Source organism: Staurois parvus, unplaced genomic scaffold (assembly GCF_062004578.1).
Source record: "Staurois parvus isolate SC_StPar_1 unplaced genomic scaffold, SC_StPar_1.0 ptg000031l, whole genome shotgun sequence".
In the NCBI taxonomy this organism is placed as follows: domain Eukaryota; kingdom Metazoa; phylum Chordata; class Amphibia; order Anura; family Ranidae; genus Staurois; species Staurois parvus.
Genome location: NW_028317827.1, coordinates 15,993,171 through 16,011,810, shown reverse-complemented (window position 1 = coordinate 16,011,810; position 18,640 = coordinate 15,993,171). Strand labels below are relative to the sequence as shown.

General features: G+C 40.6%; 2 protein-coding genes across 2 annotated transcripts in view; one reads left to right on the top strand and one right to left on the bottom strand.

Annotated features, from left to right (window-relative positions):
- Positions 1-18,640, top strand: part of STK39 (serine/threonine kinase 39) — a 466,349-nt gene that overhangs the window by 435,727 nt on the left and 11,982 nt on the right. The window contains exon 17 of the mRNA XM_089660286.1: positions 16,973-17,037. Coding sequence (XP_089516412.1) covers positions 16,973-17,037 — 65 coding nt within the window. The remainder of the gene's footprint in view (positions 1-16,972; positions 17,038-18,640) is intronic.
- B3GALT1 (beta-1,3-galactosyltransferase 1) overlaps positions 1,194-18,640 on the bottom strand; it is a 440,470-nt gene continuing 423,023 nt past the window's right edge. Inside the window, exons 6-7 of the transcript XR_016307968.1 lie at positions 5,731-5,794; positions 1,194-2,259 (exon numbers count right to left, since the gene is read on the bottom strand). The gene's annotated coding sequence lies outside the window, so the exon portion shown is untranslated. The remainder of the gene's footprint in view (positions 2,260-5,730; positions 5,795-18,640) is intronic.

Below are 18,640 nucleotides of genomic sequence, written 5' to 3'. Positions count from 1 at the left end.
TTCCTCATTGTCATCTTGTCACACTCGCTTTCGATGAAAACTACAAGCGGCCTTGCCGATGCACTTTGCTCAGTTATTGTGCTGTTACAGTTGTTGTGTGAAAATATAATACAGCGCATAGTCATGGTTAATGTTCCTATTACTGTGAATTGAGAATTATTATAGTTAATTTCCGTAAAGTGTTACTAAACCCACAACAGGAAAATCAACCTGTATATGCAGTAAAGCATGCTTGTTATACTCACTGTGGAACCTAAGGGGTTAATTCTCTGCACGGTATAAAAAGTCCATTTTGATCCTTTTTTCTATGCTCCTCCTCTTGTTCAAATGTGCACGTCTTATCTCCTGATAAGACAGACTGAACCTGTAGTCACATGCACATGCTCAGTCTAGTGTGTATTGCTAGAGAGGTTTTTTTATTTTTCTTGGAAGAGTGCATGTGATCAGCACAGGGCCAATCAGCAAAGTCCAGGCAGAGGTCAGGGGTTCTGCATCCCCCTAGAGCAGAAAGAAAACTCCTCCTACAAGCTTTAACTAGTGCTCTGCTGAAGTCACAAGACTGCTCTAACTGCTGATGAGAAAAGGTATTTATCAGTTTATATTTACTACAATAATTGCACTTCCATGTTGTGTGTACTGTGGGAGACCAGATATGGTGAATGCAGGGTCCTGGGTTTAGTAACACTAGTTTAAGCCATTCTTTATTAGTCTCAGTATAGTTGGTTAATATTGTGGTCATCTTGGTTATTGCACCATCTTTTTCTGTGATCATTTTATGATGCACTTCCTTCCTCTTCTTCTTGAAAATGCATTATGGGATAAAGATAGCTGCAAGTCTCAAACCCACAGGTTAATCTGCTGTTCTGGGGGAACGCATTTTCAGGTTTTGACCTGAAAATACCATCCTTTCATTTATCTATTACATCCTGTTGTCTGTTGTAATCAAATTTCATGCAATTAAGATCTTCCTGAATGAGAAAAAAGGTGTTTGGTTCAGTTCAGCTATCTGATAAAGACTAACCGCGGTGATTGTATCTGCTTATACAGGCATAGAGGTCAGAATAGTAATGGTTCACTATTGTCACCATAAGCTGGTGTTGAGCACTGATGTCAGTCAATGCTGGTGTGAGTATATATAGACAAGAAGTAGCTAAATTGGCTAGAGGAGATCAACAATCCTGAGATGCAAAAAATGGACAAAAATAGCGTTTTATTAAAGCGGAATTAAACCTTGATGTAAAAAAATGAATAAATGGGCCCATGGCAGCTTTATGCTATATTTGTACTAGAATACACCACAGACTTTATTAGCACATTATGACAGACTTACCTTCCAAACAATCTCCTACAATACTACGCTGTTGGCACTCTTGGTTGTCATGGGTGCTGCCCTCTTCTCCCAGTCCTTCTTCCAGATTTGGACTCTTCAGCCACTTGACTGGCCAGTTGCAATGATGTCAGTCATGCAAATGCCCCTGAGAGTCACATCATCACAGCACAGAGCTACACCATAAATGTACACTCACTATACATTAATGCTGAGGGAGGGACACTTACAACACCAATAAGGTCTCTTTTGTCATGTGCTTTAAAACAGAAATAACCTCATCAATTTAACAGTTTCCCAAAACATTTACATTCAAGGCATGCTGTGAATAATTGTCATAGTTGCTTGTGCTCTCAACCCAAGTGTTAAGCCATGAAATAGCCAGTGTCCCCTTAAACAGACTTAGCTCCCTGTTTTCGAGCAGTATTATGGGCTCCTATGTCAAGATGATCGAGATTAGCTTGGTGAGGCTGTGGCCCGTGGGGCTGGGTGGCTGGATAGCTAAGTGATAGGGGCGGGGTGCTCATGGACTGCATTACATTAGTTAATAAGGAGGGTTCAGTTTGGCTTCAACATCCTACTATTTGGCTTGAATAGTGCAGATTAGGGAAAGCTTTTGTTGCATCATAGGAGCTAAGTTTCCCCCAGGATCAGACCTGTTAAACCATGTTATGTTAAAGAGTAGGAAAAGTCACATACTTTTTATTGTTGTAGATTTGTTAGATGACTGCTTATAATTGTTAGCAGTGTGCCTTTTTAGCGTCACCCTTGGATCAGTTTTATTAAGGAGATAATCACAGTTGACTTGGTTGGAGAATTGGGGTCATGGCTTGCTGAGATGGCAGTGTCTGAAGGTGTGGAGATACCGTCTGAAGTAACTGTCTTGATCAAGTTTCCAGATTCGGCAAAATGAGAGACAGATCACCTCCTTACTGCAAACATTTACAACAAATGCAAATTAGTCTCAGCTTTCATAGCTTTTATTTTGTATTTCATAGCATTCGGCTTGTTTAGTGTTCCTAGTACAGAAGTGAAAGAAATATCCTTTCTCAATTGCAAAATGATTTTATTAGATGAATAATGAAGCGTTGGAGAGTCATTGCTGTTTTGACAGATGCTTGACAGAAACTGTTTTTTATGGTTACATTTACCTGTTGCCTGAATCAGTTTCTCACAATACAAAATAGTTTGAGTGTATAAAATGATATGGTGCATAATTGTCATGTCAACTTGTGACTGGAATTCTAATGGCCTCACATTGTTTATTGTAGCTGGATAAATTACTGATGTTTGTGTTCCAAATGTTTTTCTGACTAGTCCACTTGAGGGTCACATGTATAAGCATTCAGGATATAATGATGTTATATGTGTACATTTAACAACCAGCCTGACATTTGGGATAGACATAGGTCTCATTCATGTGCGTAGTGACAATCAAAATTATGTCCAAGAGTATAGCGATGTCTTTCTCCAAATCTTTGCAATTGATTCTCAGCATTATAGAATGTAATGTTCTGCAAAGGCTTGTTAAATACTTTGTCTGCTCAGTAGCTGCTCTGAGGCAATCTCAAAACATTCTGTTGGAGCTTTTTAAAGTAAACAAGAAAACGTCTCCTCAAAAGCCACCTATGAAACTCTGTGTAAATGTGGCCTTAAGCTGACCATACAGTACATGGATCAAAATGTGGTCAGTTTCAGCAAGGACCAGCTGAATTTCAATCCTTGTGTGGCCATTGCAGTTGAACAGAAGTCAATCTACTGATCGAACTCTGTTCAACCTCCCTATTGGAAAAAAGCCAGTCAATCAGCAGCCAATGAATGCACGCTGATCTGTGTATTCTAATTGGTTCCTTGGGCACGGCTACATGGATAGGAATGTTCTATTGATCAACTACAGCCTCTACACCTGGAACTGCTGCATACATACCTTATCCTTACTAAGGCTTGGAAAACCTAGGAACTTCCTACATAGTGCTGGTCATTTACTACTTCAATTGCATTTGGATATTGGCATTTATTTTAGTGACTTTGTTCTGAACAAATTAATGTTTTATTCACATCACCTTGGTCTTGAACTGGATATTGACTATCCCTGTATACCCTTTTGTATATATATATATATATATATATATATATATATATATATACACAGGGGCGGACTGACCATTTGGAAACTCGGGCACTGCCCGAAGGCCCGGGGTCAGTAGGGGGCCCCATGAGATGCCCCTGGTACCTTTTTCATAGGCTTTTTTGAGTTTGGGCAAGGACACAGGGGCCCCATGATCCCCTATTGCCCGGGGGCACCATGAGTTGTCAGTCCGCCCCTGTCTGTATATACATTTAAAATTGGTATGGATGGTCCACAGAATGAAGTTGGTGGATTCCACACATTGACTAAAGTGTTAGTGCCCAGGTTCTATGCTTTTTGTTTTTTGGCAAAACACATTGAGAGACTTATGATATAACTCAGTTATTCTTTTTGCATTTGTCATTTTGTTGCTGCAATTTTGTATGCCTGTACAAAAAATATCTGATGGAAGTATTCCAACTGTGTTTTTATCCATGTTCTATGTACAGTATCATTCAGAATGTTTTTTAATATATTTGTACTTATTGAATAAAACAACATTGTTTTTAAACCATTTTGATTTGTTTACGTCCTATTTCATGAAAGTCCCATGGGCTTTGTTATGCATTCTGCAATAATTTTAGGATGGAGCAGGGGCGGACTGACCATTTGGGAACTCGGGCACTGCCCGAGGGCCCAGGGTCAGTAGGGGGCCCCATGAGATGCCCCTGGTACCTTTTTCATAGGCTTTTTTGAGTTTGGGCAAGGACACAGGGGCGCCATGATCCCCTATTGCCCGGGGGCCCCATGAGTTGTCAGTCCACCCCTGGGATGGAGAGATGCCATCCTATGCATAAGATCATATATTTTTTTACCATGGAATTTACACTGATCAGTCATAGCTTTATGATCATCTACTTAATATTGAGTAAGTCCCCTTTTTTTCCACCAAAACAGCTCTGACTCGTCAAGGCATCTATTACACTAGACCTATGAAGGTATGCTGTGGTTTTTGGTACCAAGCTATTGGTAGCAGATCCTTCAGGTCTGTAAGTTGAAAGGTGAGTGTTCATGGCTCAGGCTTGTTTTTCCAACACTTCCCACAGATGTTTGATGGATTGAAATCTGGAGAAATTGGAGGCAAGGTCAACATCTCAAACACATTATGTTTTTCAAACCATTCTTGAGCCATTTTATCAGTGTGGCAGGGTGCATTATTCTGTGAATTGGGGTACTTTGTTAGCAACAATGTTTAGCATCCACATAAATGGCAGGACCCAAGGTTTCCAAGTAGAACATTTCTCAAAACATCTTCCTAAGGAAAGTGAGGCACACACACCCAGCCAGCCACAAGATGTAAAAGAATACGTGATTCATCAGACCAGGCTACATACACAATAAACTGTGATGCCCATTTTTTCTGCCTTCAACATATCAGCCTCAGGGGACAACATGTTTGCTTGCTGCCCATTATATCCCACTGATTTCGAATGTCATTGGAACAAGATAATCAATGTTATTCACTTTTCCTGTCAGTGGTCATAGCGTTATGGCTGATCGGTGTAATAGTCCAATATTCTGTGGATGGCCGATTATACTAAATTGGCAAGGTTGGTGTATGCTGCCCAGCTCCAAATTTACAGTGAGGGGGTTAAGATGGATTAGGCTATTTACATTTGCACTTTCCATTAAAGGAAATCCAGTCTCTTTCCGGAAATGCTGGTGCCCTGGCTGTTATTATCACCCTTTGGTTTCAGTGCACAGTCGTGGACCTGGTACTATTATGAATATCACTAGTTCTGGCATAATTTGCTTCTCGCTGGTTCTGGGTCAGTGACTTAGGGTATTATAACCAGAAACAGCAAGGCAACAAGCATTTCCAGAAGGCAATGGTCTTCCCATAATCCATTTATGACAGGTATCCTGTATGCAGGCAGTTGGTGCTCCAATGTATTGGCATCCATCCAGACTGAAAATATCCTTTTTGTTTTTGCAGTACTAAAGGACATATGCACATTGTAGTAATTCATAGAATAGCTGATAGCAGCAGCAGCTTATTCTCAGCTGAATGGATTCAGCTGCTGGTAAATTTAAAAAAATGGCTAAGAAATAACTTTTTATATCTTGGACAAATGGCCTGTATAGCATACTCCATGAAATACATATTTTTTAAGGTAAAAATTGGCTTTCTGTAGTGGTAGTTTCTTAGACAGACAGCTCCTTCCAGGGCACGCTGCTAGGAGCAAAGCAGTCTGGATTTCTCCAACTGTGATCTGGCTGCATTAGTGATCTGTAAACGTTTGAATAGGAATCTCCTGGAAAGTTGAAGTATTACCTGCCAGTACTGTGCTCAGTCAGAATTGATTTGTATTTCTGGGTTTGATGTTTGTTCTGTGTATCTGCAAAATAACCATTATTATTTTGTATCATTAAACATATATGCAGAACAAATCTTAAGAAGCAGCATACTGCAGATATGTGCTAAATTATTGATATACTGTACATGCATTAGAAATTGTAAATAACAAATTTATTGTTCGGTACTGCATAGAAAAATTTATTACCAGTGAATAAGAATATGTGAATAAACTATAAACTATTGAGCTACATCACGTGTAAAACATGAGCTCATATACACCAGACTCCTTTGCCTATACTGAGTGTCGTTCATTAGAAGATCTGACATGAACATGACCTGGGAAGTCAGACAAAATGTGTAGACAGCAAAAACTTAAGTACAGTTTTTGCTGTCTACATGTCTTTCATAACAAAGGATCATTCATGCACGTGTTGGACACCTAAGCAATCCTTTCGTCACCCAGGAAATTCCTGGTGTTCTTTTGTCCTCCCTCTATTCTCTATCCCCTAGACTAGGGGTGTTAAATTCCATCTCATCCTGGGCCACATCAACATTATGGTGGCCCTCAAAGGGCTGATTGTATCTGTAAGACTATACATTTATCTACTCTTTATTGTATTAAAAATGCCTTTGCATTCAGCTGTTACTGGTTTTAGTAATAACTTAAAGCAGAGTTCCACGCAAAAGGACAAGTTCCGCTTTAAAGATTGGTCTTCCACTTCCCATTAAGGATTGGCACCTTTGGGAAGCGGGGGGGAGAGCGGGTACCCGAAAATGACAGGTAACTGCTCCCACTTCCTCTGCGATTGCCTAGGCAATTAGAAGCAGACGTTGTCCTCCTACCCTCCCTCCTCGTAGTCTTGTGGGACACGTGACAGGTCCCACAAGACGACGGGGCCATTAAGGAAGCGCAGCACTACTCGCGCATGCACAGTGGGCACCCAGCTGTGAAGCCACAAGCTGTTATAGCTGGGTGCCCACACTGAAGATGCTGGTGCCTGGAATACAGGACGACCGGTGAAACAGGCTGCAGTGGTGGCACCGCGGGATCGAGGGACAGGTGAGTGGCTGTTTTTTAAAAGTCAGCAGCTACAGTTTTTTTAGTGAGTGAGTGAGTGGAACTCCACTTTAAGACTTGAGCTGTGAAGGGCAGGTGCAGACTGGCACAAAGTCCACTCCCACTCCTCCTCTCTGCTGCCGACTGCTGAGACAAGGTGGGGGTGGCCATCTTCTCTTTCAATACAGAGAAGTTCATCTGTGAATTCATGATACCATCAATTAAATTCAGCTCCTCAGCACCAACATGCAGCCCCACAGAAGGACACTGCCACCACCATGTTTCACTATAGGCACCATGCATTTTTCTTTATACTCCTCACCTTTGTGACGCCATACAGTTTCGAAGCCATCAATTCCAAAATAATTTATCTTGGTTTCATCACTCCGTGACCTTGGTCATTGTGTACTTTTCCAACATGACAATAATCCAAAACACACATCTAAGGCCATTGTTGCATTTCTGAAGAACACGGTGAAAGTGATTCAGTGGCCAAGTATGCCTCCTGACCTGAACCCAATCGAACGCCTATGGGGGATTCTGAAGAAAAAAGTTGAACATCACTCTCCATCCAGAATCCAGGCTCTAAAAGAGGTCATACTTGAAGAATGGCAAAGGAGAGATATTGCAATATGTGGCCAACTTGTTCATTCCATGCCTAGTAGACTTTGTGTTGTCCTTACAAATCATGGACGTCATACAAAATACTAGGTCATAGGAAAGAGGGTGCAATAGGAGCACTAAAAGGATTAAACTTAGTGACAATAAATATCCCCCTAACTGGCAGTACCGTCTGAAGAGAATCAACTAGTGATAGTCTCTTCCCCGGTGTTCAGGTAGGCAGATGGGTCTTCATGGATGCAGATCTCATTGGTTGTGACCATAATGGAGACACAGGTCTAGGCAGGGTGGCTGATGTTCTGCCAGAGGGCGAGTTCCAAGAGTGGGTCTTTTATTTGTATGTGACGGATAGCCGAAAAGGAAATTACAAGCAATACTTAATCTGGTGGTTCGTCAGGTGCAGCAGTAGTGGCTTCAACGAACGTTGCTTCTGAATGGTCTGCTGGGAGATGTCGGCAAAGATCTGGATCTGATGTCCAAGTTGTATAAAGTCTTGTCTGGTTCTGGCTGCCACCATTATTTTTTCTTTAATCCTGTAGAACTGAGGTTTGACAATAATGTCCTATGGTAAATCATCTAGGTCTAGGGGCTGTTAAGGCCCTGTGGTAGCGGTCAAAAACCAGCTAGTGTGGGGTAATGACAGGAACTAGATTCTGCAGCGCAGCCTCCAAATCTACTACAAATTCATGAAGTTTCCTGACTCTGAAATTTTATCATCTGGATCTGTTCTCTAGATCCTCTATCTTGGCCTGGACCTGGTCCAATTGATCTTGTAGAGTGGCTGTTAGGTTGGAGTTCTAGTTCACTGGTTCCACAGTGCCATCCAGTTTGGATTCTAGAGAGACCAGTCATTCTCCTGTAGTTTGGAAATCACTGTTTTTGGTATGATGGGTCAAGCTTTAGAGCGTTCCTGCTGCAGTAAACGAATGGAGCAGTTTGCGCTGGAAGTGCATGGTCTGTGGAGCTGTTCTGGCTTAAGACTAGCTCAGTTAGTTCAGCAATATTTCTTCTGTGGATCAATATTCAACTTCTGTGGATCCTCTTGGGATTGTGAGGAGAAGGGGTCTCTCAGTGTGTCCCCTTGTGAAACTAACTGTGGTTAGGATGAGGGCTGCTGCTGGTGTGGCAGGCCACCATGTGGTGCCGTCTTCTGTACCGGTACCATCTTGGCTGGAAGGGTTCGCTGTGGGAGAGTGGACTCACGATCCCACCGAGGCTGCTAGGGCGGCTGTGTGGGCTTCTTTTTGGCCGTTCCCACCATCCACCGGTGCTTCTACCGGGACCTCTCCTCATCCGACTCTTGCTAATTTTAGCTCTGATGGTCGAGGACGTGTGAAGCGCGGTCAGCACACGATCTGTTCTGGTATTTTTTTTCTTATAACAAACATTTCATACTTAATTGCTCTGTGCAATGGTTTTAACGCTCTCAGTTCCTTCTTTTTTACATGTGGCACCATAGGAACCCGCTTCTTATGGTGGCAAACATGCAGGCTCGATACTAAGCCATGCTCTGTGTGTCCATTGACAACACACATTGCGGCTCGGCCCTGCCCCCTGCTCTCTCGTTGGTGTATTTAATTGAAAGCAGCAGGAGCCAATGGCTCCCACTACTCTCCCTGAGAGCAGTGAAGAGGGAGAGAGCAGTGAAGGAGAGACACAGCGACCTTTAAAACTGAATGGGGGACACAGCTCCTTCTCCAGACCTTCTCCCATACTCTTGAACACTCTACCCCAATCTGTCGGGTTATCTTCTACTCTGTTTGCCTTTAGGTGATCCCTGCAAACTCATCTTTAAGTCTATCCCACCTTTACCCAGCAACTGAAGCACAAGTCAGAAATGACAGATCCCATATATGAATCCTCTAACATGAAGGGGACTGGCAGATGCCAGTCTGCACTGTATAGTGCCCCGATTCTGAGCTCCACGCAGTCTGGCATTGCTGTAAGCTATAAAAAATTCTTAGAAAGATTTTACATCTACTGCGAAAGAACATATTTACATATAGAAGTCAAACATTTCATTTGGCATCTTCAATATCAGCATCTATTTATGGATAAAAAATGTTAAAATTTTTATGTCATCTGCAAGATGAGCAGTAGAATGTTTTTACGTAAAAGTATACTGATTAAAGTAGATGTACTGTAAATCCTAACTGACATTTTGTGTACTAACGTCTTGCGTGTCATAAACAACTGCCTTTTTTTTTTTAATACTTTTTTGATCTTTCAATGCAGCTCTTTGCTGCTGATCTCAGCCTTTCTTTTTACCGCTCCAGCAATGGCTGCATTGGATTTATCAGGGCAGGTTTTCTGAGGGTGACAACAGTGGCCATGCCTGCATAATCTGTGTTGGATCAGCTACTGTTGCCTGCACTAGAAGCCTGTGACATACAAGGGACCAAATAGAAGATAACAGAAGGGTGTCACCTTTAACCAGTAAGCATCTGAATAAGGACCTTTGTGGTTGGACTACCCAGTGTTGTTTTAAAGAGTAAAGTTGAGTTTTCTTGGAAAAAAAACAATCATCTCTGGATGATTAATGTACATTGCATGGATTTTAACAAACTTCAAAGCAGATCCCTAACTTTTGTTACTGTGAATAAATAGCTTATTGTGTCACTAAACTGATCACATACTCATTCATGAATGGGAGGGTCTGGTTCAATATTAATTATCTGGGGCACTCTCAGTGTGATATGGTAAGCTGCAGGGTCTGCATCCCTTTAGAAGTGATAAGCCCTTGGGGAGTACCTCATCAAAACTTACATTTGTATTGCAGGAGGTGCCTAACATCTGACTTGTATCTTAGTACAGACTTCTGGGAAAATCAGTCAGCTGATCAGAAAAGCAGGAAATAACGTTTCTGGGGATGTTCTGAACACAAAATGTGTAGAGAATTCCTCCAGGTTGCCATATTGCATTGTATTTTAAAATTACAGTGCTGCAGATTGAAACGGAGAGGTAATTGTTAATAACAATCAATTTCAACATGGCTTGTGTAGCAATCGTATATGCTGGAGTTACCCATTAATGAAAGTTGCATATTTAAAAATATTTAATATCGCTTTTGAAATTATATTGAAAGGCTTGATCTGACCTCAGATACCAAAAAATATTTTGCTTGCCTTTAATATATTATCTTGATTTAGATCCTTCCTTTTTTGGGGCCAGATCTACAGTGCTTCATAGAATGAAAGAAAAGTGGACCTGTATTTTATGACAATGATAATGATTGTCATTATTATTATTATTATTACGCATGTATCTAACTGTTAGAAGTATTGGGTATTGGTACTCCAGAACCAGAATTGTTTCAAAGAAAGTGCATTTCTGAACAGCTTGTTTTTTATGTCATGGGGTTAGTGTACGTGCAAACTGGACTTTTTAGGGTTAATTTACTAAAGGCAAATAAACTGTGCACTTTGAAAGTGCATTTGCACTCTGCAAGTACAGTTGCTTCAGAGCTTGTAAATGATAGGAACACTGCTGACTTGCATCATCCAATCATATGCAAGCAAATTTGTTTTTTTTTTTCCTTGCATGTGATTGGTTATTCTTTTGCAGAGTGGAGCTTCATCTTGGAGCAAATGCCCTTTGCAGGGTCTTTTTGCCTTTAGTAAATCAACCCCCTCATGTAGCAGAGTTTTTCTTGAAAGCATGAATCTGAGAGAGAACCTTGTTCTGTAACATTTATCGGTGTGAGATCATTCAGAAGGTGAGGATACTATATAAATATAATGATCTAACAAGACAGACTTCTTGCCTTGTAAGGTAATTTCGCAGACTTCTTGTACAATACACAGGCAGTACGCTGCAAGGATGAAATGGGAAACAATGGTAGAACCGTCTAGTTTTGTTGTGTGTAGAGATATCTGAATCACAAGGCTGTCTGAAGAGAATCACTATCCTTTGGCACATAAAATCATACTATATATGTATTTTAACAGCTTACCTGCCGCCCCATAGCAAATGTACTGCTACAGGGTAACTTTGCTGTGCAAAATCACGTAGATATACGTGATTTTGCATTTCAGAGTAGGGGGCACACGCCACCCTACCCGCACTGCTTTTGGCTCCTGAGAATGTCAATCACCAAGTCCCGCCCGGCGATTTTTGGCTGAGACTTGGTGAGCATCGGCAAAGCTTAGAGGGCAGAGACCTGTGTAAACAACACAGATCTCTCTCCTGTTGGATGTGCTGCTTTCTATCTCTGTACACAGCAGAGAGATAGAAGGCAGCAGGTCTACTTAGTAAAACACAACACAGTACACAATAAAATCACTCCCTAACACACAGTTAATCCTTTGATTGCCCCAGATGTTAACCCCTTCCTGCCCAGTGTCATTAGTACAGTATCAGTGCTTTTCATTAGCACAGATCACTGTATTAGTGTCCCTGGACATGTCAGTGGAACTTAGTCAGTTCCCACCCAGTGCCAGATTGCCTGCCGCAGTTCTTCAGTCCTGATAGCCACCATTACTAGTATAAGTTTCACGCAAACCAATTAATATACACTTATTGGGGGTTTTTTTTAGCAAAGACATATGGCAGAATACATTTTGCCTAAATTTATGATGAAATTCTAGTTATTTTTATTGGATGTGTTTTATAGCAAAAAGTCAAAAATATTGTTTTTTTTTTCAAAATTGAAGTTTTTTTTTGTTTATAGCGCAAAAAATAAACAAGGCAGAGGTGATCAAATACCACCAAAAGAAAGCTCTATTTACGGGGGAAAATGACTTGAATTTCATATATGTACAGCGTTGCATGACCGTACAATTGTCTGTTAAAGTAATGCAGCGCAGTATCACAAAAAATGGCTTTGTCAGGAAGGGGGGGGGGAATCTTCTGGAGGGCAAGTTGTTAATTAGCTATATCACCAGATTGTGAATATGAATATGCCAATACCAATATTCCCAAAAGTATATATCACACAAATATATTTAAAAAAAGAAAAAATTAACAGTCCAAAAATAAATAAGAAATAAAATTAAATAAATAATGTTATAAAAAGTCACACAAAGTTTTTGGATGCATATTTTTCTTTTGATTGATTCACTGGCACTGTTTTGACACTTTCACTTTTTTCACTATTTGCGATCACGCATGGTTGTTTGCGTTTATCACATCTGTTTCATTTATATTTTATTTAAGATAATGCACTATGTGATTTTTCTTTTTATGTTGAGGTTTCTTTGTGAGCCATTGAAAGGCTGAATATGAAGATTGATGTTTGAAGATGGCGCCGAGTGACTTTTTATAACATTATTTATTTAATTTTTTTTCTTATCTATTTTTGGACTGTTACATTTTTATTTATTTTTTTAAAATATATTTGTGTGATATATACTTTTGGGAATATTGGTATTACCATATTCATATTCACAGTTTTTACACTTTGTGGGGAAAAGTGTATCTTTATGCTATTTATAGCCTTATTGTATTGAATTAATCAAGGGATACCATAAAATTAACATATATTATATCACCAGTTTCACACAGTTCACAAATCCTAGTTGCAGAGGTTTGCAAATTGCACTGTTTTCCATAGAAAAAAACAGATCATATACATATACAAGAGAGTCTTGTCGAGAAAAAAATAGTTTGCAAACTTTTAACAATTTTTTTTTTAACTTGCTCTTGCCCCTTCCCCCACATTCCCCTAAAACCATTCCTACATTTCCAGAAATGCATTTTTACCAGTCCTATTGTCGTTAGCAATCAACTTCAAACCTAACGTAACTTTGATACATTTTAAGGCTTTAATTGCTTGTATAACAAAATATAATTTTCTTAGCTATAAACCTAGATGTAATGGGAAATATGTAATTAACGAATTAAAGAACTACAATTTCATAGTCGTGCTCAAAATTTTCTATGAACACTTAAAAGTAGTATGCGGCATTTGGCCAAATATTGTGGAGCAGATTGCCTTCTATATAAACAGAAAATATGTTTATTTAGTAATATTGGTTTGGGGAAAGAAGTAGGATGTAATAGCTGTGGAATTATAGCACTAACAGTCAAATGGAACAGCTTGTTCTAAAAAGAAATTACTCATATAGCCAAAATTAGGGCAATCAGCATACAAGAACATAATCTCTGCAGGGGTTGTTGTTCAATACACTTTGTATGCTACAGACTGGAGGAGAGCTAGAATACAGTATAATGTTATGTAATTCTAAGCAAGGAAAGAATTGATCATGAAATTGATAAAAGTGGAGATGCCTTTTCCATATATAAAACATAAAGCATTGTATAGCTTGACAAAATCGCATAAAATGGCCATTTTTACATATGATTATTGAGTTTATTTGCCAGTTGTGCAAACAATTCCAGCATAATTATTAGTTGACATGGCAGTTATATGACAGATTAAATAAATGTACAGTAATTCACTACCGTTGGGGAACAGAGATGAACCTACAAAGGCAAATAGTGTGAACCAAGTGCATTTGTATAGACAACTTGCAAGGTCATGTGGGTTATATCATTGGCCACAGCACTTTTGGTAGGACATGGACAATTTGGATAGGGCTCACAAAGAGGGAGTTTTACTAAAACTGGTGCAATCAGAATCTGGTGCAGCTGTGCATTGTAGCCAGTCATCTTCTAACTTCAGCTTGTTCAGTTAATCTTTGCCAATAAAATCTGGAAGCTGATTGGTTTCTCTGCAGAGTTGCACCAGATTTTGCACTCTCCAGTTTTAGTAAATAACCGCCAAAGTGTGCTTCAACGTTACTAAATTGGATAGGAGGTTCCACAATGAAAGTTCAGCTTAAGTTAAAGTACAGCTAAAGGCAAAACTTTTTTTTTTTAGTTTAGAAGAGTGGAGATGGATTAGAACATCTGTTGGTTTTTATTGTAGTCTGTGCCTTCGTTAGGGAGATTCATCCTCTCTATTTGTTCTGTTTAGCATTATTATTATTGAAAGGAAAAGTAAAGGAAAATCACAAGTGTTGGCTTGTCCCCTGAAAAGTAATGGATAAATCTTCCAATGGGGCCCCCAAGATTGGGGGCCCCCCTTAATTTGTAGGGATTTCCTCTTACTTCTTTTTTGGCTTTGGGCAGTAAGTGAAAGGAAATCTCCTCAATTGAACACAGATGGCGAAAAAAATCTGACAAGGGTTATAAATCTCCCATGCTCTATCCAAAATGAAAAAAAAAGGTTTTGCCTATAGTTCTACTTTAAAGAAAGCACTGCATAAAAATCGTATATAAATTATACAAGTTCAATATTATTATTATTATTATTATTATTACACAGCATTTATATAGCGCCAACAGTTTGCTCAGCGCTGTACATTACAGTGGGAGACAATACATGAGACAGTATAGTAACAATACAATTCAATACACGAGGGGTTCGAGGGCCCTGCTCCTTGGAGCTTACAATCTAGGAGGGAGGGGAGAGTGGTACAGGAGGAAATAGCTGTGGGGGATGGAGTGGTGGGGAGAGCGGAGGAGATCAGCAGTTAGGTGAGGGCGTGGTAGGCTTCTCTGAAGAGATGGGTTTTCAGGGTGCGCCTAAAGGTTAGGAGGGTAGGTGACAGTCTCATGGATTGGGGTAGTGAGTTCCAGAGGATGGGGGAAGCCCTGGAGAAGTCCTGGAGATGGGCATGGGAGGAGGAGACCAGGGAGCTGGAGAGTAGGAGGTCTTGTGAGGAGCGGAGAGTACGTTTTGGGTGGTAGATGGATATCAGGTCGATGATGTAGTTTGGGGCAGTGTTATGAACAGCTTTGTGCGTCAATGTTAGTATTTTGAATTTTATGCGTTGGGCAATCGGAAGCCAGTGAAGGAATTGGCAGATACGGAGCGGTTTGTAAGGTGGATGAGTCTGACCGCAGAATTCAGGATAGACTGAAGCGGGGATAGCCTGTGTTGGGGTAGGCCGGCGAGGAGGGAGTTACAGTAGTCAAGTCTTGATACGATAAGGGAGTGAATGAGTTGCTTTGTAGTTTCTGGAGTTAGGAATGTACGTATTTTGGAGATGTTGCTGAGGTGGAGTCTGCATGAATTTGTCAGCGATTGGATCTGGGGCTGGAAAGACAGATTGGAGTCTAGAATGACACCTAGTACTCTGGCTTGCAGGGTGGGGCTGATGGTGGTGTTGTTGGTCGTGATGGAGAGGTCGGGGGGAGGGGCGCGGGCTGGGGGAAAAACTAGGAGCTCGGTTTTGGCGAGGTTTAATTTGAGGAAGTGGAGTGACATCCAGTCTGATATGTCGTTCAGAAGGCTAGTGATTCGGGCGGAGACTGAAGGGGCGAGGCGAGGGGTAGAGAGATAGATTATTCAACTGAATAGTTTCTGACATGGCTGTAGAAATTACTATAGGACATCTGTATCAATGTATAGAGGAAGGACTATTTAATCATCAGTGTATGAATGTGTTCTTTACTGAAAGTGTGGGTACAAAAAGAGTTAAACTACAACTAAAAGCAGCACTTTTTTAGTTTTGGGTAGAGTGGAGTAGAATTGGAATACCTGACAGTTTTTATCTGTCTGTGCCCTGGATAGGGAGATTCACCTTCTCTATTTGTCCTGTTTACCACTATCATCAAAAGTGAAGGAAAATTCCAAATTTTGGTTTGTCCCCAGAACAGGAGAAATCTTCCAATGGGGACACTAGTGCTGGTGACAACCAAGGGATTCCCTTACTTTCAAGTGATTTCTGCTCACTTCTAGTTTTGGCAATGCCACAGGAGGAGGAGGGACATCTCCCCAATGGGACTTAAAAGAGGTTATAACCCTCTCTTACTGTACCCAAAATGAAAAAAAGTTTTGCCTTGAGATCATTTTTAAATTGGCCATTGGCCATAGTTAAAGGAGCAAGCGACCAAAATTGTTTGAGTTTGTCAACCTAATTATCTGTGTATTCATTACAATGTTCCTTAAAACTCTTCACTTTTTCAATTTATAAAAGTTTTTTACGTTTTGTCATCATATAACGGTGGAATTTAGTTTTCCACAGAAATAAACTCTTTTGTGCTAAAGTGAAAAGAGAGAATTCCAAAGTGATTTCAATTATTACAATAAAAAAACACATAATCGCTGATAGCATAGATATACAACTCCCTTAAGTCATTATTTACCAGATGTACCTTTGGCAGAAATTACACCCTTGAGTCTGTGTGGATTGTTGTGATAGCTCTGCAAAACTAACTCTTCCATTTGCTTGAGATAATAATTGTCAACAATCTAATTTTTACAATGTACATCAGGAAGAACCACTTAGAGCAGCTAGGGACACAGGAGATCAACACTCCTGGAAGTGTTAGTTTCTCAGCTAACTTTAAAAGGAAGATTTATTTTCAGTGAACTGGCATTTGTCAGCATGAGCAGCAGGAAAGGTAAGGTAAGTATTTACTCTCTTCCTTTACAGAGATATCTTTCTGGGCAATTGTATTTAATTAACAGGGCCATTCTAAAAGAATCTTTCTTTAGCCACTTAAAATGATCAGGTTGACCTTTTACTTATTCAGATATTACTTTTACATTATTCTGGTATGATAACTGCATTACTGTTTTTGTTCCTACAGTTGCTGCTAATTTGCAGAAGATGGTAGACGACCCATTATCATATAAATCTTTGACATTTAAACTAGTAAGTACCCAGACACAAATGTATTTGCAAATTATTTTGTCTAATTCTGTTTGTCTTTTGTTGATGAAAACCTTGAGAGAGAACTATAAGGGCTGCTTTAAGGGCCCATTCACACTAGGAATTGCACAGGAATGTGGTGTGTGTTCCTGTGTGATTCACATGTGGTTCTGTGCGGTGTGATTCCAGGCTATTAATTGTGAATGGGCTAAAATTGCACCGCACCAAAAATAGTGAATGTACTACTTTTGAAAACACACTGCAACTGATTGCATGGCACGTTTTTACTATACGATCCTGTGTAGGCAAACGTACTGTATTTGTGATCTGCATATAGGGTGTCATTAACATTGCACCGACACCCGCTGCAGATCGCAGTGCGTTCTGAATGCAGTGCGGAACACTCATGCGGAATCTGGGTTTCTCGCACATTCTAGAGTGAATGAGCCCTCCTTCTGAAAATACTAGTTGCCTGGCTGTCATGCTGATTCTCAAATGGCTAAGGGTGCATTCAGTCCTTAATGCAGCTCATTCTTAGGGCAGTCTATGCATTTTGCTAAAATTAATGTGCTGGTAATGCATCAAAATATTCAGAAACAGAAATACACCACCAGTACAGCACAGCACAACAAATGTATCATGTTACTGTGCATTGGAGCTGCATTGCCTTAGTGCAGGGGTGTCAAACTCAACCCAAACCTCATTAGCTTTATCGTTATCCTCAAAGGGCCGGTTGTAAGAGTAGATGTCCAGAGCACTCCAACTCCCCTCCTTACAATGGATGTCAAAAGTCCCGCCACTGTCAGAAGTCAAGGATGACCTGAAGAAGGGGCATGCTCCAAAACATCTAATCTTTCCACAGCAACCGGTGTTTTAATGTTTCCTTGTGTCACTGCATTCCCAACTTGGCAATTCTCAAGCTTTGCCTTGACTTCAGACTCTCTTCTAGGTCTCTTGTCAGGACTATGACATCACACCTGGTCACATGCTGTCAGGTGGTCCAGCCTCTCCTGTGCTGTGGGCCCACCCCTGTGTCCATCTGGCGAGGCAGTGTTCTCCTCACCAACACTGTCCTCCCTCCACATCGGCCCCTTGCCAGACTCGTAATGCACTTCCAGTAAGACTGCAGCACTCTGACACATTATTGGTGTCCCCATGCTTGGCAATACATGTCTCCAACCAATGGCAGTCCACATTGAGACCTGGACATGAGTCACCTCATGCACCTCAAGATTTTTTCAGTATAATTTATGGTGACATGCTCAAGTGTTTTATAGTTAACTACTTTTGGACAACAATAAATACAATTTCTTTGACTTACTCCACTGAGTTTGTGGTTAAATCTGGTTGATTGTATATTCTGTGGCACTCCCTATACTGTCACAGAATTCAAGAGTCTCCCACCCTCCCTTACATCGCAGTGCACTGCCCCCCCCCCCCCTTACCTGTGCTGCTTCCGTGAGGAAGCCTGAGGTGGAGCTGGGAAGCAGAAAGTGCAGGGTCTGGAGGAGGACCAGAGGAGCTCTGGAGTCAGCTGCTGGACTCTGTTATTCTCAGCACCACCTCCCTATTGGAGTTTAAAGCTACCCATTAAGTTGTAAAACCT